Source organism: Rhinocladiella mackenziei, assembly GCF_000835555.1.
Source record: "Rhinocladiella mackenziei CBS 650.93 unplaced genomic scaffold supercont1.5, whole genome shotgun sequence".
Taxonomy (NCBI): Eukaryota; Fungi; Ascomycota; class Eurotiomycetes; order Chaetothyriales; family Herpotrichiellaceae; genus Rhinocladiella; species Rhinocladiella mackenziei.
This window is the reverse complement of record NW_013550600.1, coordinates 3,014,823-3,042,398: the sequence shown is the minus strand read 5'-3', so window position 1 is coordinate 3,042,398 and position 27,576 is coordinate 3,014,823. Positions and strand designations below refer to the sequence as shown.

General features: G+C 51.3%; 11 protein-coding genes across 11 annotated transcripts; 3 read left to right on the top strand and 8 right to left on the bottom strand.

The window, feature by feature from the left end:
- Positions 1–1,755: 1,755 nt before the first annotated feature.
- Z518_07585 (uncharacterized protein) lies at positions 1,756–3,835 on the bottom strand (the record flags this gene model as incomplete). Its single annotated transcript, XM_013415714.1, has 2 exons — positions 1,756–2,736; positions 2,798–3,835. 2 exons carry the CDS (start codon positions 3,833–3,835, stop codon positions 1,756–1,758), a joined length of 2,019 nt encoding a protein of 672 aa, XP_013271168.1.
- Positions 3,836–3,918: 83 nt separating this feature from the next.
- Positions 3,919–4,464, bottom strand: Z518_07584 (uncharacterized protein; the record flags this gene model as incomplete). The annotated part of the gene is made up of 1 exon (XM_013415713.1): positions 3,919–4,464. The coding sequence occupies one exon, from the start codon at positions 4,462–4,464 to the stop codon at positions 3,919–3,921; it is 546 nt and encodes a 181-aa protein (XP_013271167.1).
- Positions 4,465–4,997: 533 nt separating this feature from the next.
- On the bottom strand, positions 4,998–6,599 carry Z518_07583 (uncharacterized protein; the record flags this gene model as incomplete). Its single annotated transcript, XM_013415712.1, has 1 exon — positions 4,998–6,599. The coding sequence occupies one exon, from the start codon at positions 6,597–6,599 to the stop codon at positions 4,998–5,000; it is 1,602 nt and encodes a 533-aa protein (XP_013271166.1).
- Positions 6,600–6,651: 52 nt separating this feature from the next.
- Positions 6,652–9,403, bottom strand: Z518_07582 (uncharacterized protein; the record flags this gene model as incomplete). Its single annotated transcript, XM_013415711.1, has 5 exons — positions 6,652–7,043; positions 7,180–7,847; positions 7,915–8,542; positions 8,836–9,223; positions 9,284–9,403. The coding sequence occupies 5 exons, from the start codon at positions 9,401–9,403 to the stop codon at positions 6,652–6,654; spliced, it is 2,196 nt and encodes a 731-aa protein (XP_013271165.1).
- A 1,506-nt stretch (positions 9,404–10,909) lies between these two features.
- Z518_07581 (uncharacterized protein) lies at positions 10,910–12,300 on the bottom strand (the record flags this gene model as incomplete). Its single annotated transcript, XM_013415710.1, has 3 exons — positions 10,910–11,270; positions 11,346–11,773; positions 11,836–12,300. 3 exons carry the CDS (start codon positions 12,298–12,300, stop codon positions 10,910–10,912), a joined length of 1,254 nt encoding a protein of 417 aa, XP_013271164.1.
- Positions 12,301–13,649: 1,349 nt separating this feature from the next.
- On the bottom strand, positions 13,650–14,089 carry Z518_07580 (uncharacterized protein; the record flags this gene model as incomplete). Its single annotated transcript, XM_013415709.1, has 2 exons — positions 13,650–13,850; positions 13,913–14,089. 2 exons carry the CDS (start codon positions 14,087–14,089, stop codon positions 13,650–13,652), a joined length of 378 nt encoding a protein of 125 aa, XP_013271163.1.
- A 287-nt stretch (positions 14,090–14,376) lies between these two features.
- Z518_07579 (uncharacterized protein) lies at positions 14,377–14,838 on the bottom strand (the record flags this gene model as incomplete). The annotated part of the gene is made up of 1 exon (XM_013415708.1): positions 14,377–14,838. The coding sequence occupies one exon, from the start codon at positions 14,836–14,838 to the stop codon at positions 14,377–14,379; it is 462 nt and encodes a 153-aa protein (XP_013271162.1).
- A 913-nt stretch (positions 14,839–15,751) lies between these two features.
- On the top strand, positions 15,752–22,242 carry Z518_07578 (uncharacterized protein; the record flags this gene model as incomplete). Its single annotated transcript, XM_013415707.1, has 2 exons — positions 15,752–18,348; positions 18,399–22,242. 2 exons carry the CDS (start codon positions 15,752–15,754, stop codon positions 22,240–22,242), a joined length of 6,441 nt encoding a protein of 2,146 aa, XP_013271161.1.
- A 741-nt stretch (positions 22,243–22,983) lies between these two features.
- Positions 22,984–25,052, top strand: Z518_07577 (uncharacterized protein; the record flags this gene model as incomplete). Its single annotated transcript, XM_013415706.1, has 2 exons — positions 22,984–23,154; positions 23,208–25,052. The coding sequence occupies 2 exons, from the start codon at positions 22,984–22,986 to the stop codon at positions 25,050–25,052; spliced, it is 2,016 nt and encodes a 671-aa protein (XP_013271160.1).
- Positions 25,053–25,320: 268 nt separating this feature from the next.
- Positions 25,321–26,515, bottom strand: Z518_07576 (uncharacterized protein; the record flags this gene model as incomplete). Its single annotated transcript, XM_013415705.1, has 3 exons — positions 25,321–25,917; positions 26,017–26,319; positions 26,435–26,515. 3 exons carry the CDS (start codon positions 26,513–26,515, stop codon positions 25,321–25,323), a joined length of 981 nt encoding a protein of 326 aa, XP_013271159.1.
- A 638-nt stretch (positions 26,516–27,153) lies between these two features.
- Z518_07575 (uncharacterized protein) lies at positions 27,154–27,549 on the top strand (the record flags this gene model as incomplete). Its single annotated transcript, XM_013415704.1, has 2 exons — positions 27,154–27,208; positions 27,263–27,549. The coding sequence occupies 2 exons, from the start codon at positions 27,154–27,156 to the stop codon at positions 27,547–27,549; spliced, it is 342 nt and encodes a 113-aa protein (XP_013271158.1).
- Positions 27,550–27,576: the final 27 nt, after the last annotated feature.

Below are 27,576 nucleotides of genomic sequence, written 5' to 3'. Positions count from 1 at the left end.
ATCTCGGTGTCCTCGTCCTGAAAGCCCTAAAGGAAGTTCATCAACTTGTCGTTGGTATGGGCGAAAATCACTGACTTCACAGCCAGGGTGTCAAGCGCTGCTCGCCGTTTGACAGGGTCGAGTCGTCTCAATGCTTCTCTCGCTTCTTGCAATGTCAAGCGACTGTCTTCGGGTGACTACGACTCGGGTGACTTCATTATCACCTCCCTCTCCACCCCGCCATCCACCTCACTCTCTGCTCTTTGCTTGCTGCCAACAATTTTAGCCTCGGGGCTAAAATTGCTGCTGCTGCTGCTCGCTGGCTCATCCCGATGATGGTGGCACATCGTTGAAGAATCTCCTCCACATCGGCCCGTGGACATGCTGCGAATGAATGCAAGGCCTCTTCTCGGTCGCAAATGACACAATATGGACATTGCTCGCTCGATTGGCGCAATTCTTTCACCTTCTACATCTTCTTCCTCTTCTGCTGCTGCTTCCTCTCCTGCTGCTGCCGCTTCCGTTCCTTCTGCTGCTCTCACGTCCACTCGACGAATACGTTTCGGTGCTCGACCTTGCTGTCCTTAATGTTGCTTAGTCACTCAGCCGCAAGTATATTGGGTCAATCTTGATTGCACTTGAAAGTGGCCTCTCCATTCTTCAGCCTGAAAAGGCTCCTGGCAGCGCTGACCCTCCTGCCATATTCGGTTCAGAGGCTGGCCGATCCGGCATTTCTGCACTTATTGATTTGGAAAGCTGTGGTCTAGAAACGGCCGTTTCTACCTAGCCTGCTCCATGCCGCTCCCACCGCTGCTTCAGGCGAGCCAGCACTCGGACTCCATTTGACTGTGCTGAGCTGTGCTGTGCTGCGTGGTGCTATGCAGTGAAATAATTAGAGACAGGTAGATTGCCCTTAATTCAGCCCATTCAACTCGGGACCCCCACGAGCCGAGGCTCTTCAACCAAGGATCCTGCCTGATCCATATCCCACAGCAAGATATGACGCGACCCAACAATGATAACAAGATGTGCATGCAACTCGCAATCGTTTCCTATCTTTTGCTGCACTTCTTGGCCTAGGATATAATTCTTCGGCTGTTGGGCTTCCTTTTCCCGAACCCATGACCCAACTGTTCCGGAGTGGAATTGGTCAGAGTCGGTGAATCTAAGCATGAGGATTTGGGAGAGCGTGTAGTCGCGTAAATTGGTTGCTTTTTCGAGGAAGTCCGTAATCCTTCTAGTTCCAACTTCCATTTCGAGCCAGGGGATCCGATAGAATTTCCATTCCGTAACTATCAGCCGCCCAGGAACTTCGATAACAAGATCGATACGTCCGCTTCTATTGTCCGACTACGCCAGTGGTTAGATATTATCCAGCGATTTATAGTAATAGAATAATTACCTTATGCACTTTGAATTCTGCTTGAGGACGAAGCTGATGGTTTGTCAGAAGAGAGAAATAGAAGCTGTCGCGGTGGTTTTCTTCTGTCCTCTTAGCAAGATCATCTGAAGTGGCGTCTCGTTGCATCATCAACCGTCGACAACAACCCAGTGCCCCTCCAAGCTCTCCGTCGGCTATAAGGCGCCGAAGTGACGCTGCCAAAGAGTCACGAATGGCATACTTATTCAGAATCGCGGAAGCGATACGGCGCGCTGCAACATTGTTCGGTATCTTCAGGTGCGTTGATGGCATTTCTGGGTGAAATGTAAAGCCGCCATAGTAGACTACTAGTGAACGCCATGATGAACAATCATCATTATTCTAGAGGTAACAAGTTAGCGTGAATTGGGGCTAGATAAGAGTACAGTTACCAATTCTTGAAGCTTGATCTCCGTCTTGAATTCGTCGTATTTGAGAGGCATAAAGTGCCCTTTGTCGTCATGTTTCAGGCCGTCTTCAAGGTCTTTTATTACCGATGCTGAAGTAGCAAGGTGGTCGAGAAATAGCGAAGATACTTCAGAGTTTTCCGGGTTTTCTGTCTCTGGCGAAATACCCTCCATACAACTCTGAAGATATAATAGACATGTCTCCGTGTTGTAAACGGTTTTGACCGCTCGTTCTCTGCAGAAATGAAATCCGTTGAAACAGATGGTCATTTCTGAAAGGTACTTCTCGCTGTCTGTGGGATTTTGGGTGATTTGTTGTAGGGTGTCTTTCAATTCCGAATTTGTCAAGCCACAGAGCTGAGCCAGGTCCTTATGAAATGACAGGTTCCTTGCTATATTAAATCCACTGCCCACTTGAGACAGGGAGAGTGGTGAGATGCCCGTGATGAAAATTCTTTGGATGCGTCCTGCTGCCGCCAACTTCTTCATTTCAGCCCAGAAAGCCAGCCAGGTTGCCCCGACACTAGTCTCCTCCCAATTTGTCGTCTTATTTCCTTCGATGCCTTGGGGTGGTTTGAGGTAGTGATTGGGAAATGAATCGTACTCGTCGACGAGTATGTAGACTCCTTCAATATCTGCAAGACGCTCGTCCTGTGCAATCGTACTTTGAACTGAATCGACACACTCCACAAGACTAATGTTAGGGTCTTTACTGTTAATGCCTTGGCATAGAGTTTCAAAGTTTCCGCCCAAGTATGCAGTATATGCTTTATAAAACTGCTTAATGGAAAAATTCAACGCCCTGATAAGTGCCTCATTCGCCTCCGTGAGGTCTGGGCGGCGGGGTATTGATGAGAAATCGAACTTCAAGACAAAGTACTTTCCGGGGCTCACTTTTCTTTCATCGATATCTTTTTGCACATCGAGACCCTAGAATGATTGAAAAGATGTAAGTTCTCACATCAAGATAATTAAGGATACAGTTGCGTACCTTATACAGCCATCGATGTTCATCTGCATACTGAAGGCCGTGGAAATGTTCCAGCATCCTTATTGTTAGTGTTTTGCCGAACCGACGTGGGCGGCAGAAAAGTATGAACTCGTCGAGTTCGCCCAACTTGGAGATGTAGCCGGTACGATCGAAGTAAGCCTGGCCCTCTCTCTGTAGAAGATCGGGAAAATTCTTTGCTCCGGATCGGAAGTATTTCAGTTCGCCGTTGATTATCAGGCCACCATTGTCAACTCGGGTTCTCTTTGGCGAAGGAGCCATCTCGGGCGCATGCTTTCTCTTCCTCGTCTCGGGGCCAGCGCCATCGAATTTTCCCATTTCTGATGCTTTGAGCCTACGTCCACTTGTAGAACGAGAAGTCAAGTTTGACGGTTGCATCATTTGAGGTTGAGATTGGGCTATTGAAGGAGGTGCGTACTGATATGGTTGCTGAAAACCCATTGCAGGGGATGAAGCAAGGTAAGGGTTCATTCCGAAAGGTGTACTAAAAGGTGCCACACTGGGAAAGACACTCCACTCTCTAGGTGGTTGATATCGAGGTTGCTGACCTGGAGGTGACCGAGTGTCTCGATGGGGAACGGCATAAGCATCCTCGACAGGCCCGTGATCGAAACGACGTCGGCGTCTTCGTTGTGCAGTCTCAACAGCAGAAGTTTCATTTAGAGCAGGGCCTTCAACAAAGCGATCAATGAAAGCACGGGCACCGGCTTCAGTGAAAACTTGTTCATCGTCCTGATATCGTTGCTCGGCTTTTAGACGATTTTCTCCTCGAGTGCGCGAATCAAGAACAGCCACGGCACCTCGAGCAATCCAGAGAACGACATCAGTGACCAATTGAGATAGATAAGGTCCAATCTCATCGATGGGAACTTCTTGTAACAACAGTATGAACTCAGCATCTCGAAGGTAGTCATTCTTGGAGTATGTAGTAGGGAGAGACGACGGAGGGTTCGGAATTCGAGGAGGGCTTCGACCTGTCTCTCGAGAGTCACCACCGGAAGATACTGCGGTATCATCCATTTCGTTGACAGAGGTACGGAAGCTGTGGGAACGTAGAAGTGATAAGTTGAAGAAGCGAGGACTAAGGTCTTCGAGATCACTGATTAGAGTCCACTCAGGTCGAGGTAGTGGACGCTTTTGAGTGCGATTTCGACTAGATTCCTGAAAAGAGGAAGAAGGAGAATGACGTTCTCGAGCAAGAGGTTGGATTTCTTGAAATGCAGGTGTTTTTGGAGGCCACGTCGAGGAACCAAAGGTTTGGTGAGAACGCGTCGGTTGAGGTGCTGATCCCAGCAAAGGCCGAGGATTTCTTTGTTGAATGGAAAATGCTGGAAGTTCTCGAGTTGGTAAACCACCAGGTATTTGAGGGTGTTTCGGGCAGGAACGCGTGCAGACAACTCCCCAACAGGTCGTGTCAGAGAAGGTGCGGGCTCAACCGATTTTGAGATAGATGAAGCAGCTCCGAGCGTCGGCAATTCAGAACTGCTCAATGATCTCGGAGGGTCTTGAGACGGATTCGGGAAACCGTAGTAGTTAGGAGGTTTGACTTGTCTTTTCTCACGCTTTGGCTCTTTAGTAATCGAATGCAGCGAATCAATATCAATATTCAATCCTTTCAATTCTCTTTGGCCAATGTTTCCTTTTCCCATAGACAAAACAAGAAGAGGTATAAACGTTTCTTTCTCTTTTTCTCTTTTTTGCTTTTGTTTAACAGTCTGCAGACGGTGTCGAAATCAAGACGGATTGGAAGGTGGGAGGTGTCAATTCAGAGACAGGTGAAGGTGTCGGATTTTGGTGAACTTCGAAGGCAAGGGACCTCGCTCTCTACAGAGAGACAGAGGCTAGGAGTTTCCGCTGGGTCACGCCTCGGTGTACGATTGCGTGAAGCGTAGATTGCCGTAAGGAAGAGAGAAATAAAGAACGATCAACTGAGGGCGCAGTGACCACAGAGGATCGAGGACCAATGTCTGCAGTAGACAAAGGGGGCGTTGCTACCAGATTGTCATATCTGGGACGAGAGGGGGAAGGAAAGGAGCAAGGGAATACCGCAATGGCAAAGGTTGACTGAAGTAGTCGTTGTTATGTGTCGTGTGGAGTAGCCAGAGTGGAAGAAGTAAACGAATGCTCTAGTGGGCTAGTCCTAACTAGGCCTAGTGTTCCACGTGACACTTTGATTGAGTCTTCATCGTTGGGAGCCGACCGCTCGCAAGAGTCGCGTGAGGCTGATCTCATTCATGTAGTGGGTGACGATCGTGTCATAGAGCTCTTTCTGCTCTAGATTCAATGGTTCGGGCGAGGAATTCACATCTATCGACAGCTCAATCGGATTTTCGGCCTTGATTTGCTCCCAGACATCTGGACGTAGATCACCATACCGCCCGATATGCGTCGACCAGTCATACGCACGGTCGATTTCCCGACTCCCTAAACCGTCAAGCAAGTCCCCATGAGTGGGAATATCTGCTCCCGGCCGCCGGCGCGCAAAAGCCTCGAAGTCAGCAAGGGGATATTCATTTTCGGCCTCCTCCGGGGGATCCTCATCGCCCGAATTCGAGTCCGACGGGTCGTCGTAGAAGTCTGGCGGGTGTGTCTGTAAACGTCGACAGGCCCGAAATGCGTCGATATATGATCCGTAGCTCTCGTTCTCGACGGAGAGGAGATCGGGCCAGTCCGTAAATGGGTGATGGAGCATCAGTTTGACGCGGCAATATTTCGGATCGTTCGAATACCTAGGGTAGTAGTTGATGACCCGTGAACTCGCCCGCGGCCGGATCTTCCACGTCAGCCAATCCCAGAACTGGAGGCAGCTCAAAAGACCGAGGCCCGGAAGGGCGGCGTTCCCGTTTCTTGTATCGGTCGGACGATCTCGATACCTTCGTAAGACCGATCGCCTGGCCGAAATGTCACCCGACTCCAAGACAATCAGGTCATCTTGTACTTCTTCGGGCCGGCAATCGAGGCTGACGACTCCCCGCGACGAATGCTGAACCGGAATCTGTAGAAGGAGATGGGAGACCTCCTGCGTCACCACCGGGAAGGTGAGAAATACCGGCGACATTCCGGGCAGGAGAAAGCGGGCTTGCGCTTGCAGCCCAGTCCCCTTATTTCTCCAGCACGGGCGAGTCCCAGTTAACGTCGAACCCTGACGAACAATCCGAGGGAGGAGCGACTCGTCCGTCAGCAAGGCCTCCGTTAACGCTTCACGGGTTAGATCCTTTAAGCCCGATGCCTTCGACACATAAAAACGGGCTGAATTGCTCGCCCTTCGCCGCATCAGGAGGTTGAAGATCAAAAACCGCCAGCGGGGATGCCGGCCGAATCTCCCATCGTGATAACACATCAGATGTCGAGCGTAATCGTTCAAATTAACCTTTCGCTGTCGGGCGGCGTTAAAATCGGCTCGACCCGTAGGGTAGAGAGTCGGGAAGGCCATGGCAAAGATCCGCTCTCTCCCAGCTGCTTCATCGAAGGGGGTCGATCGAATGGATGGTGCTGGCACGCCAGGAGGCAGCAAAGCACGCCCGGAAATCTCGGCCAGGAGCCGGTCGACTTCGGTCCCCTCCACGTTGAGATTGGGGACCATCGATTGAGAATTTGAAGGGGGGAAATCGGCTAGACCTGGCGGGTTTAGGGCCGTGGACGTGTCTGGAACAGGGTCCTCCTCCGCGATGATTGACTCGTCGATGGTCGAGGGAAACGATGAGGAAATGTCATCATCAACCGGCAATCTTTCGAGTCGGTCAAGGGAAATGGTGATGTATCGATAATCGGGGTGGTTGGCCATGGTATTCGGCCGGTTTTGCCGCGACCTCGACGAAATTAGTACCAGACGATGGTCATATAAACCCACACACCAGCTCAAAATAAGGGCGATATTGATGCACATTATTGGCCTTTTTCCGGCTTAAATCGGCGCCGCATAGGTACCCCGACTTCAGGACGTTCTCATGGGCCTGGATGAACCGATAAACCCAGTTTTTGCCGGGCCATTTTTGCCATATGTCGTGGGCGAAATTTCGAACCATGGCATTGGTCGGAGGGATACCACGCTCGGTCAACTTGTTGATGTAGAAGACTAGATTCTTCTGTTGTTGCTTGGTGAGCAATGACATGGAATCGACGTGGTCCTCCCAACTGCCCGTTTTACGTCTCCAGCGCCGGGAGAGGGTGGAACGGTCCACATTATGCCTCTTGGCAGTAGCGGCGATATTTGGCGCATCTTGCGATGCTAGATCAGCAATCGCAGCGTCAATTGGGCTCATGGTTGTTCAGATATTTAAATTTGAAGTTCGTGGGTGTGGATGTGCACGTGACAGGGAAAACTCCTACCTCCCTCTTCGTCAGGTATCGTCCCGGCAACTCACCCACTCCGATTCTCTCAAACACCCTGAACGCCTCCCTCTCTTCTCCCGATGTCTGCTTGAGAAACATCACGTAGCGCAACCTCAACTCACGACTTTGGCGAGGCTGCTCCAGCCGTCTCACTCCTAGCACAATGCACTGCAGAGCAGTCCTCTCGGAGCCTCCGGGGTGATCAAAGTACATCTCGGCCCCTTCAACCGACTTGACATCCCACAACTTCGCAGTCAAGGCAATGCTGCCCACCCTGCGGGTCGTGGGGACCGTCCCAGCACAATCCACGTCTCCAAACCTGACCGGTAGGTACTTGATTGCCCCAGCGTATGCCGTCCACGACCACGATGGCACCAGCATGTCTCGATTCGACGGAAAGGTGATGGGGTGAAAATCTTTTGCTGTCGGTGCGGGATGCCACAGAAGACTTCGGTGCAGGAGACCGCCTTTCGTTCCATCATCGAGGACGCCGAAGCCTCCCTTGATGTTATTTGTGTCGAAGACCTCCAGCGAGCAATTTTGGAGGCCATCGATGGCAATGGGTCGATTGTACTCCTTCGTAAACGCAAGCTGGGAGAATTTTTCGTATAAGGTCTGATACCTGACAATCATGTCGGGACTCGCGACCGACATGATGGCCTGGGGAAAATTGGGGTCGCCGACGAACGCGTCAAGGTTGCTTGAGGTTGATGTTAGTCGGATTGTCCCGTCGGAAATGGAACTGAGGATACGAGAGCTGAACTCACCTGTGCATTCTCGTCATGGTCTCGCAGCGGACGCCCTCTCCGCATTCCCAGTACGTCTGATGTTCGGTGAAGAAGATGGTACGTCGAGCGAGTGCATGCTCCTGCAGGACCCCGCCTCTCTTATTCAGGTTGCCCTCGAGAACATGCTGTTCGAAGTCGTCAATGTTCTCGCAAAGGTAGAAAGGCTCGTTGTTTGGCCCAGGAAGCTGGACGAACTCTCTTGTTCGCCGAGGCTGGAGGAACCCATCTCTGTGCCCTTTGGATCGGCTTGCCGCGATGACACAATATGCCTGGCCAAAGATAGACTCCACGTGCTTTGCCTCGACGTTGAAGTCGCTATCGTCATCCTGAATGATACATAGCGAATCAATCCACAGATAGCGCAGTCTCAGTGCTCTCGTGGTGATAATGGCATCTCTCAACGTGGCCGGAAGATTGCTGAGCTGGATTCCAAACTTAGGTTGGTCGACGTTGCTCCGGTACGTGCAGAAATGTGGAGGCGGCCCCCAAGGATGTCTATCGTCACAGATGGAAAGCCACTGTCGGAGGATTTCAAAGTGCCTTTGGCTTCCTGCTTCGGGAAGCCGCGGAAGCCCAACTTGAATATCCTTCGATGCGGTGGTTGGTTCTATTACACATACGACGCTTAGCATACGACCACACTCTACGACGTAGGTCCGAAGCTACAGAGCAAAATCACCGAGGCCACGGCAAATGGTCAACGCGCGAGACCCACCGCCGTTGATGGTCAACCACGAATGGACTCTGTCAAACCTAGCCGTCGGTAGCTTTTTGCCCCTATCCTTCTCGCAGGCCTTCCAGAGTAGACGGCACAAATCACAAGCTCTAGATTTGGCCATCAATTCAGAAGTGCTGCGAGACACCGCGAAATCATCTCTCCATGGGTCTAGACCTATGCACCCGGAGCAGAGCTCCAACCCTGCCGGACTCGGGGGGTGGATCCTGGGAGAGTCTCCATTCGCGCGAGAGTATGCGTTGCGAATTCATTATCCACGTCCAAGTCCCAATCGTCATAATGGGAGCTGCCGATGAGCAACGCACGCATTGCACGCTCTGCAGCAGACATTGTCGGTGCAATGCGATGCGAACCCGAGATTGACACGCCATCGTCGCGGGTTTGGGCCGTCCGGGTCGTGTCTCTCAGTTTGTACACCTGCTTGGAAAGCAATGCCGCAATAGCTTGGAAGCTCTGATCGGACGAAGATTTGAAATTTGTCATACCGAAATGGTCCGCATGGATGGCGATTGGTCTGACGCGGGGAAGAATGGCCCATTCAGGTGATATCATCTAAAGTCAGGTCAGTGTATCTTCGACAGAGCTATGCTCCAATGGCAGGGATCTGCCCACAAGTTTGCTCCCGGGAACAGGTGACGTTGCAAAACAGCAAGTGGTTCTGATGTTGCTCTCATTTGCAACCAGGTCACGAAATTTTTTCTGCATCTCCGCGAGGCCATCCAGATCATCCATGTAGGGCGACCAGTCCTGCAACTGGGCCGTTTTCTTGGAGGCGATCCCGATTGACCTTGCAGACAAAATAGCCCACTCTGCAAGGCCGGCACGAAAGTGGGGGGTGCCGAAAAGGAAGATTCCGTGGGTAAGACTTAGAGCTCTCTGTGAAAGCCCTCCCTCTAGGAGTGTCACAGGCCAGAGTTTATCCGAATCCCTTTCTCTCCATGTCTCCTCGTGGACTGGGTGTTGGCGATAACTTTCACCCTCACATGCGATGGAGAAACAAAGAAATCGGGTTGTGGTTGCCGGGCGGGAAGGCACTTCTCTTATAGGGCTGCAGGCTGCTCAGGGGTGGAGTGCATGTGGTATCGGGAGAACAGATCGTCTCGAACTTGTGGGGAAGGTGCGCCGGGCTTAAAGCGAAGTGTAGAGGACGAATCGCATGTATCCCACCTCTTTTTGGACGTGGTCACCAGCTACTATAGAGGCATCGAATAATTGAGCCATTGCGCCATTTGAGTATATTAAAATGAGTGAAGTTGAGTAAGATAAACAAAAGGAATGAACGGAATAACGTTATTTCGCAAAATCAGAACTGATATTAGAAAACTTCTCGAATTTCGACGAATTGAGGCCCTCTCTAGTCAACGCCCTAATCTCGTCACTGCTAAATAGTCTAAGTACACTTGGCGCCAAGCCCTTATGCACTTACAGTTGTTGCCACAAGGCATTCTGCGACAAGAGCAACGAATGCGGGTTAACTGACCACCACAGGCCAACCGAGCAGCTCTTCGAAGAGGCAGTTTGCGCTTATTGTCGCCTAGGTCCTTATCCACAGAACGCCAGAGCGATCGTGGGACGATACTCCGTATTGTCGCCAGTTGAATGAGACTCCATTTCTCTGGCCTCACAGGGGTCGAGTTTGGCGCCCAAATAGGTGCGACAGCCACGCCCGAGGTATCCCCTGTTCCTTGGCATATCAACTGACTTTTGAAGCAGGCACCATCTAGTGCGCTGATGTGGGCCGCCAAAGCAGATCTCGCGTGCCGCAAGCATGCAGTTTCCCTTACGCCGGCTTCAACCGCTCAGCTACAACCTACATTGCTCTCGGTACTCTCTCCTCACAAGCGAAACGGTGCGTGGACGCACGAGCGCACCAAAAGGATACGCTTGAATGCCTTCGAATCGCCGAAGAATTCATAAACAGTCTAAAGGGTCTTCTGGTTTCATCTACTGATGATGAAAATCATTCATGGTGGGAAAGACGTTCATTTGATGAAATGGCAAAGCAAACTGTACTCTACCGTTCTCGGTCGGTGGGACACTGAACGAGTTCTTGATTTGCGTCACCCGGGAAATGAATATATAGGTAACGAACGATTCTCGACTATGAGCGTTACATTGTACAGACAAGCCAGGACGAGGCCGATCATTTTTGAAAAAGGCAGCGTCAAGCGTTCTAGCGAATGAAATAATGCACACTCCAACTTGGAAGGTTCTTTTTCCGTCGTCTGAACATCCTCCTTATGGCAGGTTCAACATACCCCATCCTGTCACAAGTATCGCCGCGAATGCGGACACCACAACCCCCGCGCGACTAGCCATGAGGGCAGCCGCTCCACTTTCTTCGACGGCCGGAGCACCAGTGCTCTCGGCAGAGCCTCCATCAGTACCCGAAGGCTCTTCAGGCGCCATGTTGCCGTGGTATGGTGTCTGAGTGGGCTCTGGGTCCAGGGTCGTCGTCGCCTCAGGCACGCCGCTCGTGAAAGGAACCTCGTCAACAACCGAGGTCGCGTCGGGAAATGCTGGGAGACCCGATGTCTGGTTCGTCGGGGGCGGGAGCTGGCCGCTCGTGCCATCGCGCGTGGCGTTGGGGTTCAGGACACTATTTATCGTCGCATTACGGTAAGAATCGAGCACGCTTCGTCCGAGAGAAAACTGGGTCCGGGATGACACTTACTTGTCAATGACATGCATCACGCCGTTCGCCACCAGGATATTCGCTTGCACGATCGCGGCGGAATTCACGAAGATGATGCCATCGGCCGTGATGTTGAAGGTGATGTTCGTGCCCGTGGTCGTGATCCAATTCTCGTGATCGATCCGACTCGTATAAATCGGCACCGTGTCATTGATAACGTGGTACATGAGTATCGTGTGCAATTCATCTGGCGAAAGATTCGTTAATGCAGACGCCACGGATTCGAATGCGTCGTTGGTCGGCGTGAAGAAGGTGTTGTTACTCCATTGTGTCCAGGCGAAGGATGCATTCGAGACAGCGCCGACGAGAGATGTGAGGCCCGCTGCCAGGGCGGCGTCCGTGACAGAAGGCGGGATCACGAGGGCGTCGTCGATGATGTGGATGAGGCCGTTGGCGAAGTGGATGTCCTAATGAAAACGCCTTAGAAGACTAGCCGGACGTGTTTATACGACGAAACCGAGAGGCGTACCGATTCCACCACCTTTGACTTGGAATTGTAGCCAGAATAAAAAACGACTTCGGTGTCGTCGTCCGACGAATTCGAAGATGCCGCATAGACAGCCTGCCCACCGGTGACATTCACATACGCCGGGTTTGTCAGCAAAGTTTGGATGAACCGACCATCTCGAGTAATTTCGGAAGCTGGGAATCGGCCGTTGAGAACGTGGTAAGCGAGCGCCGCTTCCAGGATTTCAGAAGAATTGTCCCCTCGAGGAAACAAGTCTTGGAGGTCCTCGATGGCATCGTTTGATGGAGCGAGGAAGGTGATGTCAGAGGAGGAATTGAGAAAATCCGCAAACGAAGGGACTGTTTGGAGGAGAGAGTTGAGACGAGATAGGTCGGAGTGGGAGGAGAGTACGGACAGGAGGTCCTGTGCCAGTACACCCGTCACCAGGAGCAAGAAAAGTGATATGAAAAGTCTCGAAAGCTGCATTACGAGATAGATGCTTTGCTCCGAGGATCCCAAAAGTTGCAGAATATAAGAGGATCGTAGAGGCATTCGTCCTCGATTGATTGTTATATCATCATTGGTTTTGACCGTCCTGGCGCCATGCCACCTGCACCTAAGTCATGAGCAGTACGGAATTTTATATCCTACCAGTCAGATGTTTGTCAAGGAGGAGGAGTTTGCCAATGTTTCGCGGCAGACGTCAGAAACACGGCCTCGAGGGCGAAACCAACAGCGACAAGGCTCGGCACCAAGAACACGAAGCCGACAGGAGCTCAAGATCATTACGTGGCCTCCACTTTACTAGAATATCTCATACTGAAGTAGGACAAGTGATTAGCGAAGTTGAAGGATGATGAAGTTGAGGGGGCAGATGAAAGGGGAAACACTGCGGTATAGTTCTTCGGGTGTGGTTGAGGGATTACGCCGCTACTTTTATTGTCGATATAGGAGCGCCTCTCTTCTTTCCCTGACCTTGTCCTTCATACTCCTTCCTCCTCATTTCATGCTGATATCAGTCCTGATCTCAGAGCGCCGTCTTCGGTTGATGCACAAACGTTCAGTATCCCTTTTGTCGGGAGCACGCAGTGTTGTCTTGAGCGGACGTAACTTTTCTGGCGAGCTCACCTACAATCCTATAGGACGAGAGAATGGAGCAAAATGGTGAGGATGATCAGATCCCAAAAGAGAAAATAGAAAGGAGGAAGTAAAATGCGTAAGAATTAAGGACTTTAGGGTGTGCTAGGATTTGTGCTCGCGAAGCAGGCTCGTCTGCTGTAATTTTATCATCTTGCACGACGAAATCGGGTTCCAATGATATCCAGCCATCTGGCCCCGGATTCAATTCGCCGTTACTGCTGCAATTCCGAACAGCCAGTCATCGGAGACGGTATGGACAGCTTCAGTATCCCCATGGTTAGGAGATCCCATTGATCGCAAGTAGGAATTGATGAAATCTTTGTAGCTCGAGTTAGACTAAAAGCTCTGCTGAATGTCATCTACCGCTCATGTGAAAAGATCGTTGGACTTCAATCTGGTGGCTCGTCGCAAAAGGGGAGCATGTCTAGGTCTGAATTCAGGCCTCTGCATCCATTCAACGAATACGAAAGACGTGGTGAGTGCGGCATAACCATTCCAATCGCACGGGAATTGACCATGATTGGAGGCCTGCAGCGAGAACACTGAGCTTCCTGGAGACCCAGATGATTTCAGCCAATCGCGAAAAAGCAGGCACGAAATAATGTGATCAATGTGAGTACCCGTAGAACTTCTCCCTAGCTTATTGATGCGCTTTTGCAAATCCTTCAGGTATCGAAGATCGCGTCACAGCACATTTATAGAGGTGTTCTACCACGCTTCTTTGGCAGAATGTCATGAAACCGTCTTGGTACGATCCCATGTTCGTTGGCCAAATCGGGCCGACTCAGGATCATGGCATTGGCTCCCCAGTAAGCGGTGTCTTCATGGTCTTCCTGGAAGTCCTCGGAAGAAAGGTCAGATAGTTGAGGATCAAACTTTCCCCAAATTTCCAAGTCCTGGTACGCTCGACCAGTTCTGAACCATGATATACCAGCATATCTCTTCACACGCGACTTACTGTAGATTTTGTGACGACGACGTGAGATTTAGTCCGAGCCGACCGAACACAGTTGATCGCTGCAAGCACAAACCGAGGATCCGGCAGTCGGTTTTGTGTTTTGAGATCGCGAAAATGACAGTACATGAGGAAATGTACGTCAAACGCCTGTTCGTAAGCCCGTAAAATGTGGAGCATAGTAGCAGCATGATTCAGTCGAGCAATGTCTTCGCTGCTGGACTCCTCCCCCCGAGAACAAGATAGGTAGAGCCTGTGGCTCGTTCGGAAGGAAAATAAGCTCGTAATCCTAGTGTTATGAGCAGGAAATTATTGTGACGGAGATCCCATGCAGGTGCGTGGACCAAAATAGGAGTGGGTCTATCGTCACCTTCTTGACCCTGTTTGGTTGAACATTGCTCTTGCGGATGATCTCCGTCGTGGAAAACAAAGACCGCGAAGGCGTCTTTGCCAGTCGGGTCCGAATTTCAATTTGATTCAAATTGATCGAGGGCCACGCGGGGCCAATTTGCGGTGCCCTGCACACTCAATATATCGTCACCGCCTATTAGGTTGTAGTTCTGAGGCGCGGAGGCGGCAACCAACTCAGGGTGTCGGTTCCCAGATGATGTCGTGGCTGTTACCTCTGATTGACTCCGGTTCTGTACCGAGAAAAAAGCGTCGGACGTCCCTGTGGGAAGAGCACCTCCCTGAGGCTGCGCCAACGGTTGGTTTTGACGATTAATGAGCCTTAGATTTCTTCGCAGTGTGTCCACCACGGCTTCTTCTGTTCTGGCTTCCCGACTGGCACCCTCCTCGTTGAGACGTAGCAGTATAGGTTTGCTGTCTTCCGACTCTTGCTCTGTCATTCTCTGGTTATAGCGCGAGGACAATCCGTTCTCTTCGATGACCATTAGACTAGGCTGACTAGGCCAAAGGGCCTGGGTCATTCTTGAGGGGTTCATTATAAACTATGCACTGCAGTGATGGAGGACTTTTAATGAGAAGAAATAAATGGGGTACGAAAGTCGGCATCATAGAAGAATTCATGGTTCAAGATAACAGACGAGAGACAAATCCATCAGGCTGAAGAGACCTACATACCTGGTAGCAAGTGAGTGACTCCACAGTCACGATTACCGAGTCTGGAATAGAGCAGGATTGCCATCCATACCAATCACGGCCTATTTCAGAAAGCCAGTGGGCTAGGCATGCACCGCTCGACATTTTCACGCGTTCAACAAGCCAACCAACTCCCCAAATTCTTCTCCTATCTCTTCCCTATGCCTGGTCCAGAAGTTCGAGTACGTCGCTTTTCTGTACGACCTTCATTCTCACTCCAGCGAGCACCTGCTTCCACAGTTTAGCCGCCTTATCCCCACCTTGACTGTCAATACTCCCCCGTGGCAGGCTTCCCGTTCCGTTCATTGAAGAGGTAATCGATCACGTTCTTGATGCTCGTTAGGTAGCCCCAATTTTGCTGCGGTGTAACAATCCAAACCGCTTAGAGCTACTTGATGAGCTCGGACCATACGCGCATATGTGCGTGGGCGTAACCTGCCGAAGACTAGATGGTGTGTAGGACAGCTAGTTCGTCGCACAAAAGAACGGAGGGTGGTCGGCGAGATCGATCAGTGTGAACTCATATGATTTGAGATGTGTGCTTGAACCGGTACTGCTGGACTGTGCTGATTTACAGGCCGCAACGGGGATGGCGCTGGCCCAGGGAGGGGGAGTTCGCCGACAATTTACCTCCGCTTGGCAACATTCAAACGACGCGTCTCAGCCAGAACGCGACAAAGCCACCCACCCGGCTTCAACATCATTCACAGCACCACCCCAAGATCATGGAACACGACAGTGATGGCCACCTGGAGAGAGCGAGGCTATGTGCCAGATTCTGATGACGATGAAGAAGAGGAGGAAGCTGAGGCCGATCCAGGGCTCAACCATGACAACACCAAAAATTTTGAGATCGGTTCCACTGGCCAACCATCTCACGCTAGACGGTTAAATGAGACCACACACGACTTTCCCTCCGATGTCGCCATCGACACCACAAAGCAATGCGACCAGCCTTCCGGCACACGAGGCGAGGACAGTGTTAGCAACAATGTCGACAGATTCTTTCCGCACCTTCATCCACCGGAAAATGTGACGGCCAAGACTGCTGAGCGAAATCTAGCCCATAAATCGCTGTCGTCGTTGAAGTCCTCCAGTCCACCAGCTACAAAACTTGAGGTGGAACTCCACGAAGGCCTGCAGGTCGTACAGGGCATGCTCCGGCCATTGGGGAATGAAATTCAAGATGACATCGACAGTCCACTGTCCTCGCTTCCGTCGTCGCTGCAAAGTTCTCCTCGACAGGTTCCCTTGGCTAAAGGGAGGCCAAATGTCGTTCCTGACATCGAAAATTTGGAAGATTTGACGAGAAATGGAACTTCCCGTGATATGTCCTCCCTGGCTACCGGCAGACGATCTTTCAGACCTCGAGCTCCAATTCAACTACATCCCTATGCACTCGAGGATGCAAGATACAGACAGAGCCTGAGGGATAGAGGCGTACGACCCGTCCGTCTACCAGGTGAGTCTTCCGGACCACAGAATCATTCGGAGGAGGATTCCCAGGGCGCCGAGACATATGAAGGCAGCCCAATGGACAGTGACCACATTCCGCCGTCGGGCCCAGTCCAGGATGTTGGCGATGATGAGTCTCCAAGTCCAGTCCGTGGCGGCCGAACCCATCCTCTGGCTCCTGACGTCCCTGTCGGCGGCGGGTTTCCCGAGTTGTCGAACATTTTGAAGGACCCTCCGCCCAAGAGGTTGAGCGGTGCCACAAAACGCCTGAAGACAAAACACCATCTTTCGACACACCGAGGGGGCGCGCGTGATGATGAATTTCGCATCTTCGATCTTCCGGCAGACGATGACGTCTCTACGAATGACCCACGAATGGATAATACAGTCTTCAGGATTCCGCCATCCCCACCTCGGTCTCGTGGTACTCTATCATCCCAAGACAGTGTGTTGGCCAGTAGCAACGAAGCAGGACCAGACAATAGCCCACCTGCTCTCCTTCCAACTCCGTTGTTATCATCGGAGAACCATGGTAGGAAACGTGTGTTGGTCGAAACTCTCAGCTCTTCTGATTCAGAAAACATTCTTATCAGTGATGACCCGACCGCTTCCTCAAGCCCATCTGACAGTTCCGAAGATGATTCTCAAGGTGTCCAACGAATGCGACGCAAAATGAGGGGTGTCTTGCCAGCATCCTGGCTGAAGCTTGATATTACGCAGCAGAAGAATAGGCAGACTTATCGCCACCAAGGTCGATCACCGTTCAAATCAGTGGTGGAGAAGGGTATAGCTCAACGCATCTCGACGTCCGTTACGAGAAGGAATCGTGGTGATACATTCCACTTTCCACCGGATGTTGAAATGTTGTACGCTTCATCAGAGAGCGATTCTGACGAACCGGCCGTAGCCAGAATGGACGGCCTCGATCATGAAGTCCCTGGAGAATTTGAAGGTGATGTTGTTGAGGACGATGTTGTTGATGCTGTGATTGCCCCGAGAGCGAGGAAAGCTCCTATTGAAAAGAGACAGCTCGGTCTAAAAGGTGCTTGGTCGAGATCGGAGAGAGCGAAGCCGGGGAGAGGACGTGATGTTGCCAGACATTCTCATCCTGCTGCAGGAGCCACAGGATGGGCCTCAAAATCGACGGAAAGGGGGCGACCGTACCAAACGGTTAAAAACAAGCACAAAAGACCACAGATGACTGTTTTGGACGCTCCTGGCCTCAGAGACAAAGATGTACCACGGTTTCTGAGGATTGCAGCGAGACGACAGGAGGGATTCAGCGAGAGGGTGACTCAAGACCCATCAACGAAGTTCTTCAAACTGGCAACAACAGCGGACACTTTGGATGTGAACGAAGAGTTGGGTCGATGGACCGGCCGTCGCAGTAAGAACTATCCTCCTGCCTTATCGAGCTTGAAATCCCCAAGGCGCCCTCCCTCAATAACTCAGCTGCGCCGGGACGACGGCACAAGGCTGGGCAATGCTGCTGGAATCTTGCACCCAGATTCCACTCAACTCACTTCCTTGAAAGAAAACACGAAAATCACCCTTGACCGAATTCGAAAATGCCACGACCAAATTCGACCCTTACCTCCAGAATCTCATTCGAATCCTCAAATTCCCTCAACAGCACTCCTTGACTATTTCGAGCCTCAATTGATCCGTCGCAACCAACGCGGATCCGGCCAACATCGTGCCGGTCTTGAAGGCAGAACTGAAATACCTGAAAGCACAGTCATACCGTCTAACCCTCTCCCACTTTTGAGACGCATACCAAAACCGGCACGAGGAACAAGAGAGCCCCGTAATCTATCACCGGGACCGAAATCTTCCACAAGCTCTGCGCGGACTCCTCATCACAGGAGATCTCGCGTTCCAAGGTAAAATTACGTCTCTAAATGCTAATTCATGTTGACTAACCCAACGGCAGAAAGCAGCGCCCCATGGCGTTCCACGAACAACATGGCGACATCCGCAGCGGGCAGACGGAAGGAAGTCTAGTGTCGGGCGATCTTTTGGATCTCACAGACAATGATGAAGACGATATCATCTCTCAGGCAATCAAACATCCTCCCGGAAGAAAACATCTCTCCATCAATCCCTCGATTCTGACATCGACCCTCATAAGAGACGGACTCCTTCAAACGACTCTGTCGTCAATGGAAAACTTGTCTCGTCTTGTCATACCTAATAATAACTACACTTCAATTACAGCACCGAAATCTGATCAGTCATGGTCTTGCACTGGTTGGTCCGCAGAAGCTGGAACGATAATACAGAAGACATTTGCGGAGATCCGTTCCGTCGTTAGCAAGGAAGCCGGGCAAGCTCTCCTATTGACAAAATGTGGAGAGTCGGTCGAGTCCATCGTCAGATATGTCAACCAGAGTCTATTCTTCAATGACCTTTCTGAGCTTGATGGATTCACCATATCAATTCTCGACCAAATCGACCAGCTTGTCCAAGTGATCAACTTATCCGAATGCGCAAAAGCCGATTCTCACGCATCTGGAATCCTGAGCATCTTGAGTCGTGTTATGGTTCTCGGATTTCAAATTGCCAAGATCACCACAATGACAGGAGTGGGAGATACATCTCGTATGACGAGCTTGGTGAGCCGCAAGACGGTGACTACTTTGGCGTGGTCACTAGCTTTGCGAAAGGAACAAATCGGCGGGCTCTTTTCTTACATTGCTGGTCTATCAGGAAGTGAGTCTGTCTCGGACGCATCAGACTTCAGAACCTCCCTTGCACAGATAGAGGCCATCATCCTGGTCTATCGTCTGGGCGCTGGCCAGTCATGGGTTGACCATCTGAACCATTTCCTGTCCGTCCATGTGAACAATAAGTCTGTCGGATCGTTTCCAGCAGAAACACTTGCATACACCATTCTCATACTGGCCTGCATCTATTCAGTGGTGGGTGCAGATGACCTCGTGGCAAACCCTGAGGAAGGTTCCGAGTCCTTGAATTCGTCTGGCTTCGTCGTCCTCCCAGCGGCAATGACTGAGTTCCTGAAGTTCTTCGTGAAGGAAAAGAAAAGCAAGATACCACAGAGAAAGAGAGACCGTCGAATGGACAAGTTGCGGCAATTTGGCCTGGTCGCATCCCAATGGTGTCTTTTGCTTGCACGTTGTGCTAAAGGGGACGTCGTCGACCATCTACTCAAACAAATGTTCAAACATTATTCAGACAAGACAAACAATATGCTGGACTTCTTTTCAAGGACTTCAATTGAGGTGCCAGCGTTTCTTGATCGCCAGGCTCCCGCATCGGAGCTCGTTCCGGAACCTGCTGATACCGATTTCCACCTCTTCCTAAAGATGACAGCCTTCACACTGGAAATCCCACCTGACACCGACTTTGAAGACACGGAAAAATTGAAAAGGCTTGGACTACGCAAATTGTCTCTGGTGTTCAGTTTGTTGCCAAACAGTGGCCGTGACGCCGGAACGGACAGACCACTTCTTGTCGAAGAACATGAACCATTGATGGTACAAGACCTTGCGGCGATGGCAAACCGCTACATCTTATTCTCCACTCTGTACAACTATTCTCCCGTCGGCTTCAAACCGGATCTTTCCACGGTCAAAAATCTCATCGAGTTTGGAAAGGCTCATGATGCAGTCTGTACACTTGCTCTTCGCTGCTGGGCGAGCATGGTCAAATCCGTCATCCAACAGCCAATATACCAGAACGAGCTTCACGAGCTGGCTCAGTGGATTCAAGAGATGTTTTTCCAAATAAGCGACAAGTTGGCGCAAATCCCTCCAGATGATGGTATATCACATCAAGAAGACGGGAGATGGGTTGAGTTTGAGGCACATCGTCAAAACCGAGAAACCGCCAATGCACGACTCAGCAAGATTGCGCAGACATACGCTGAAGCCATCGAGCTCTGCCTCAATGAAGATCAGGCCCGAAGCCTCTTGAAAGGAAATCGCCTCCACAATCTGATACATCTCTGCAGCGCAGGAACTCACCTCGATGACCAAACCATCAATCGCATCTTTGAAGTTCTTACCGGTTACCTCAAGAAAGCCTCCTATACGGTCAACGAACTGACCACGGAAATGAGACCAAATATTCGGGGAGCTATTGTCAGCCAGCTCGACCGTTCCCTGCCCCCACTCGATGACGCTGTATTGGTTTCAATCGTCGAGACATGGTTTGCCATGGCAAAGACCATGACAGAAGGAGTTGAGAGCTGGGATGTTTACCTTTCCACCTGGGGCTCCCATTCCTTCAGCCAAATGGCCGTCACAAACACATCGAGACAATGCCACATCTTGATGATGAGCAAGGTCGCAGCTGACCGGGTGCACGTCGAGAAAGACCCCTATTTCTTCCTTAGCGAATGGTTGTCGTCGATCCTCCTTCCAGAGACAGACCTCAAGTTTGAGCACTGCTTGACAAATCAGCTGGTGGAAACTGTTCCGGGCATCCTCGCCTTGGGTTCTCTGCGCGAAACGATTGCCAGTGACTCTTCCAGATTCTTGTCCGGCCGGGAGGACCTCATCGAGCATCGCTTGACGATCATTCGCCATGTTATCCGCAGCATTTACCATTTACAGCATACTGACGACGCCACTGCGAGCTATCTCACCAAAGAGAATGGCGAGCAACTGCTAAGAGTCATCTGTGAAACAATAAAGGAAACATGGCGAAAGCTTTCTGGAGACGCCAGAGCTGCATTCGCAGTGTTTATTCGCAGGGTCAAGTTCGAATTGAGCGAGTACACGTTTCCCCACTACCAAATCGACCCGTGGTTCAATGATCCATTGTGGACGAATTTCGACGACCAGATTCTCCGTGTCGAAAGCTTATTCATCCGCCAACCAAACGATGCCGAGCCTATTGAGAACGAGCATAGAGTTGAGGTCTTCCGTCTCGCCTGTGAAGTGGCATGCATCCGTGGCGAACAAGAGAAATTCATCGAGCATGTGGCCATGACATTCGCCGCAGACAACCATAACTACATCGACGACAATGGCGTCTTCCTACTCGACATCCCAGAGCAACTCTTCTTCATCAAGGCGGTCTTCCCCGCCTACATCGAGCGGGCATTCCAAGACACAACACCGACCATGCTCCTGGCATCTCCGGTGGTCTCCACCGCTAAGGGGATATTGATGAGACTCGAGACACGTATCGACCTGGAAGATCAGAGCCGAATGGAGGAGTTCGCCGAAGTAATTGCGGCTTTAATGTTCGCCGCGGTGGAGGCCATGCAGGGAACACGTTGCAACTTCACAGACTCGTTTGGCTGGGAGCTCCAAACGCTCGACAACCTCGTCTGTCTTTGCGCGGCCGCGTGCAGTCGGTGGGCGCTTCTTCATCAGCTCTTCCCGGAGTCAGAGCCCATTTCTGCCCTACAAGGATACATCCAAATGTATGCCCAATATGCATACGAATACGCCTCCTCAGCCCTCAATCGACCGTGCTTTGTCACCGACCCCGAATTCTGGGCGAGGTTCCCAGACAGCGAAACCAGGTCAGCCAAGGATTTTGGTTTCGTTCTGTCGGGGCCGGAGCTCTCTGATGTCGGTGCCGTCGCCGGTCTCAGGGAGTTCGCGGCAGACGACCTCGAATACACGGGAAGGATGGATTGGGTGCGTACCGGTCTGTCCCAGAACGGGCCGGTATGGCACTCCAATCGGCATAAGGGGAAGGTGGTCGTGCCCAGATGGCCATCCAACGAGGATGGCAAACTGGGGGCAGGTCTCGCGTTGGGAGAGTTGATCCAAGGGATCAAAGAGTTGGGCCTGGAGTAAGCTGCAGGGTCATTGTTCGTTTTTCTCTTATTTCCATCTATTAGATTAGAAACGTCGGAGTCCCGGCCTCAAAATCCGGACGAAAGATTGTTAGAGTCAAATTGGCCTCCTTGTTCTGTGTCTTCTGCAATCATGGTGTACGCTCGTCCGCTTAGGAGGTCTTTTACCGAGCCTTTTCAAACATGTCAGCAGGAGAGTTCACGCTGTGTACCCATATCCAGGTGACCCTGCGGTGACAGAGGAAACATCAGAGTCATCGTGCGTAGTCAATGGTTGGAGAAGACGATCTTCTGGGCAGCATGCATTCAGCTTTGTGGAATCAGGGGGGGAATGAGACCCGGACGCACGCCAGAGACGTGCCGGGACAATGCTGGGTCGCTGGGGAGTTCGGGGATAGGAAACTTCAACAACTAATCTTCCATTGATCCATACCCGTCTCCAGATTCAACAGCGTCTGACTTGTGATACGGGATACAACATGGAGTATCTTGAATACTCGAAGTAAATAGTTCACGAGGCTGGATGCCAAGATACCATTATCGATAAGCAAATGATGAGTGAGTGTTGCCGGGCAACCAACCTTATCGGATAAACATGGCACTTTCGTAACCCCAAGTCTTTCCTCTGCTGTGACTTGACTGATCTTCTCCAGTTCCCTTGTCAGGTTGAGATCACGGCAGATTCCAACCCTTCCTTTGTCCTTCTGCTGACCTGTCTAAGCAGCAGCGTTCCTGCGAGAGAATGGGTGTCAAGCCTCCTTTCATTTACGACCGACCCAGCACCTATACATTCAGCGGCCCTACTGATCAAGGCTTCAGCCCTAAAGCCGTCACTCAAGCATCGTGGACTCCAAGACCTTCCAAGCCCAAGCAGAATGGTCCTCTCATTGATTTCAATAGGCATCCTGATTCGGTATGTCGTTTTTGCAGAAGATACGCAGAACCTGGAACCTGACGAATTCCCAGTACGTAGTTGTTCCTTACGGCAACCTCAGTGCCAAATCTCTGAACCCTAACACGAAGAAACGAATCACCCGCGCCCGCCAGATCCAGCTCTTCCTACGAGCATGCGCCTTGCTGGGGGCCGTGGGAATCCTCTTCTGCGTCATCGCCATCAACAAGACTTCCGCCGCCGTTGGTTGGATCATTCGGCTTGCGCCCTCCGTCGCTCTTTGTCACACTGTGTATGGCATCTATCATCTTTGCCGAGCCGCCACGGGCCGGACTCCCGCTTCGACCGCCAGCTATATGATATTCGCCGCTTTGATGGATAGTGGTTTAATTCCATTCTTCGTCTTTTCAGCTTGGATGGCAAACGCAGACTATACCAATAACACATATGGCTGGAGTACTCGGTTCAATGATTCGGAGCTGTCGTACAAGATCATATGCGCCTTCTTCTTGCTTTCATGCATCGAAGGTGGTCTCTTGGTGGTATCCTTGACCATGGACATCTATTTGGGCCTGAAGTTTAAACAGATTGCTCGGTTGCCGCCCGACATGAACCCTCTCGAACCAACCCTCACTTCAAGGCGCAAGCGAAATAAGTCTGAACCCATTACGGAGAAGAACATGCAGGCATCTGCATTGGCCGCCAAGAGAGATTCGCAAGCTTCCGAATTCAAGAGAATTTCTTTCATCCATACTCGTACCGACTCGGCTGACAGTGTCACCCTCTACGGCAATGACAGTGCCCGGAACTCAAGGGCCGAGTTCCGCAAAGAGCTGGACGAGAATGGAAAGGACCCCTGGCGATGGACCAATTCTTCATCTCCTGAACGGCCTCGCTCTGCTGTCAGTCCTTCTCCAACTTCGCGTGGTGCTGGTATCGGCCTTGACTCCCGACCGGAGCGATCTTCTGGCCTGGCCAAAGAGACATCCCGACCGTCCTCATGGCTCTCATACCTAGACTACGAAGGTGTGCCTAGTAGCATGAGTGGAGAGGCTACAGCAGAGCTCGACCAGGAAGTCCGTCCCTTGTCTCCAGTATCTGCGATATCCACGCCAGATGCCTCATTCGACAAAGTTCAGCGTGAACGAGAGAATTGGTACCAAGGTGCAGCTAGGAACAGTCAGATACACCTCCCAGCAACTAACAGTCCAACCTACTTGCACCCGAACAGCGCGAGCAAGACAAATTTGAGCCCAGGATTCTTTGCACCGGCTCCTGAGCGACAGTTGAAGAAGAGAAGTCGTGAACCACTTGCCATGAACCCTCCGACGCCTACCCGTACGCCTTACCAAGACGAGAACTCCTCCTGCACACCTCTGAAAGAAGCCGGGGTATCACACAACGTTGACAGAGCCGTTCTCCACGATGCTGATGGCAACGCTCAAGCTCGACCCAAAGCGGGATTCCGACCATCAAACTTCATCGACCGTGGTGGCAAGGCCCAATTCTACGGCGACTTGAGATCGTCCATTGGCTCTACCAATTCGCACAACGACAAGAAGGAGATGGAAGTGGCGAACAAAGAAGTTGAAGATCCGTACGAGCGAACAAGAACATTGCAGACAGAAAATGACTATAGCGCCAATTTCGAAGTCTACGGCTCGGACAGCGAGGATGAGAGACTACGTGCGAACGTCGTCCAAGCCCAGCCTCTCTCGGCGCGAAAGGAATGGAATGGAGTCAGACAAGTGTCCAATTCCACCGGATATGACCTTCACGGCGGTTATGCTGAACTCGGCTCCGAGTTCGGCAAAGGTATGGGTCGCAGACGAGATGTCAGTGGGAAAGTCGTGGAAGAAGGTCGAGCTTCTCCCCCTAAGAACGGGCCCGCTGGTCGGGAAAGATCCAAAGGTCTGTAAAGGTTGATGTGAATGGAGTTTTCCAGATCGAACAGAACAAGGAATGTATGTGATCGTGATTGACTGATGGAATTTTTGAAGTCTTTGGGTAACTAAAGCAACGGGGTTTCTGCATTTGGAGATGAATATCTGAGGTTATGCGAGGCTTGACAGCCTCTTGGACGTGATTAGGATATTTGAAATTGACTAATGGGACCTGGTTAGATCTTTGAAAATGCAATGCAAAAAATAAAATTGGAGCTGTAGATGTATTGCAGCCCCAACTCACTCACATATACTTCTTGCATTCCTTCTCAGTCCAGTCCCAAAAAGCCTTGGCCTTCCCATTACCTCCCTCATCACACGTCTTCAACGACTGCATCCGGTCTTTCTTCACGTGCAAGATCCTGCCCCAGGGCGCAATGTATGTACCGTTCCACTCCGTGGTCAGCTCGGGAGCGAATCCCGACCACAACTCTGTGTACGCGCCGAGGATTGCCGGGAACAAGATGAGCCGGTGCGTCACCGTCTCCGACGCGCTCATGTACCGCTGCAGTTCGGTCTTGAGGTTTCCCGGGTTGAAGCACGTGCTGACGATGCCGTCGGCTTTGCAACGCTTGCCGTACTCGGATGCGTAGAACAGGTTGCCTGCTTTGCTGACGGCGTAGAGTGTCCTTGGGTTGGCGCTCGAGAGGTCCGGCTCGCCTTGTCCTGTCAGTGTCATACCACCGTGAGGCGCGTAGAGGTCGATGACGAGGGAGCCGGCCCACGACACCCGTACGGAATTCGGTAGGGATGTAGCGGCTGTCGCGGCCAGAATCGGGTGGAGGAACTGTGTCAACAGCCATGGACCGAGACAGTTGGTGGTCATATGGAGTTCGTATCCCTGGAAGGATAATGAAATCGTCAGTTACGTCTTAGATACATGAATGAATGGGCCGATAGATATATTTTGATGAAAGAACAGAGGAGGAAGAACACGAACTTGAGCCCCCTTCGAGCCGGCAGGGGCTCTCATCACGCCTGCATTATTACACAACCAGTCCAACCTCTTTTCCTGGCGCAGAAATTCTTCTGCGCTGCCTTTAATGGTGGTCAAATCCGCGAGATCCAGTTTGAGGAATTTGATCACGCCTGCTTTTGACGGAGATGCCGAAATAATGGACTCAATTGCCTTTTTGCATCTCTCCTCGGATCGTCCTGCCAGATAAACGGTGGCATTGTGCGTGTAAAGGATCTTACATAGTTCGTAGCCAACGCCTGTGTTTCCGCCTGTTACGATGAAAACCTGGACAGACAAGATTAGAGAAATATAATTCCTGTCTCGAGGGGACTCAGATATGTGGAGGGAAGGGTCGGGGTGGAGAGGTCTGGTGATGGAGGTTCTCACATATCAGTCATACCTTGCCAGTCTGGTCTGCCAGGTTCTTTTCCGTGAGTGTTGGTTTAGGAATGAAGAATATCTGGCTAAATGTGTTTCCCATTCTCCTAGATAGAGGTGTAATTGGTCTATCGGGCTACTAGGAGGGGGCAATTCGAGAAACCAGGGCGGAGGAGGGTGCGTCGAGTCGATCCATTTCACATGCTTTTAACTGGAACGATAATCGTCCGATTCTTGTGCTTATGTCCCTTCGAGTTGGCGTGGATAGTTGCGACTTGACGGCGTGATCTCATAGTCCAAGGGAAAGGACGAGCCAATCAGGGACCACCCTCGGAATTTCAATGCCTGAAATTGTCCCGACTCTCTCCTCCGCAGCCTCGTCAGTCGGCCGTACCAAACTTAAGTGTCGGTCCGGAAAATGCACTCCCCTATTGGCTGTGACTCAGGTTGCTACTTCTTCCCAGGTAATTTGCCACAGTCAAATCAGGGGGCAACTTTCAGACGTATTGAGTGCTCTGCCAACGGAGTATCCGCTACCGCATATAGTCCGCCGCTCTCCCCTTACTGGTCGTGTAGGGGCCCCCAAAGGAAATGAGGTCGTCGCCACTGGGACCGCTTTGGTCCCGGATAGCTAGAGGCAAGTATGCGCGGGCAAGAGGAATGGCACCACGTTCAACTGTGTGGTGAGTGTGCGCAATCGAAACAAAACTCGGGGATTTCGACCAGCTTGTTGGGGGCCGCATGATACGCCTGCAGTCGGTCGCAAATGAGATCCAGAAGAACAGGACATTTGAAGGTATGTATACAGCAATTACACAGAAACAGAATTAGCTTCTCATCGCCCTTACAGTTGCGCGCCGGACCGTGTTCTCCGACGCCAAAAGACAACTCCTGTCCGCCGAGGTTCTTCCTCACCGTCGTTATCACAAGGAGGGAGCGGTGATCATACGCGAACTTTTGAAGAACGGAACAGTCTTATGGGACACCTTCTATGATCTAGTAGGTGCCAACATTGGGGACAAGTTGCTGGAAGCAAACATATTCGCACTTCGCTTCAATTCTGAAGAGATCACCTTTCTGTCGACAGTGATGAAGCGGTATTGCGAGGGAAATTCGGCTTTCTGGGGAGGAAATTGAAAAAGTCAGATACTCGTCAGAGGGAAT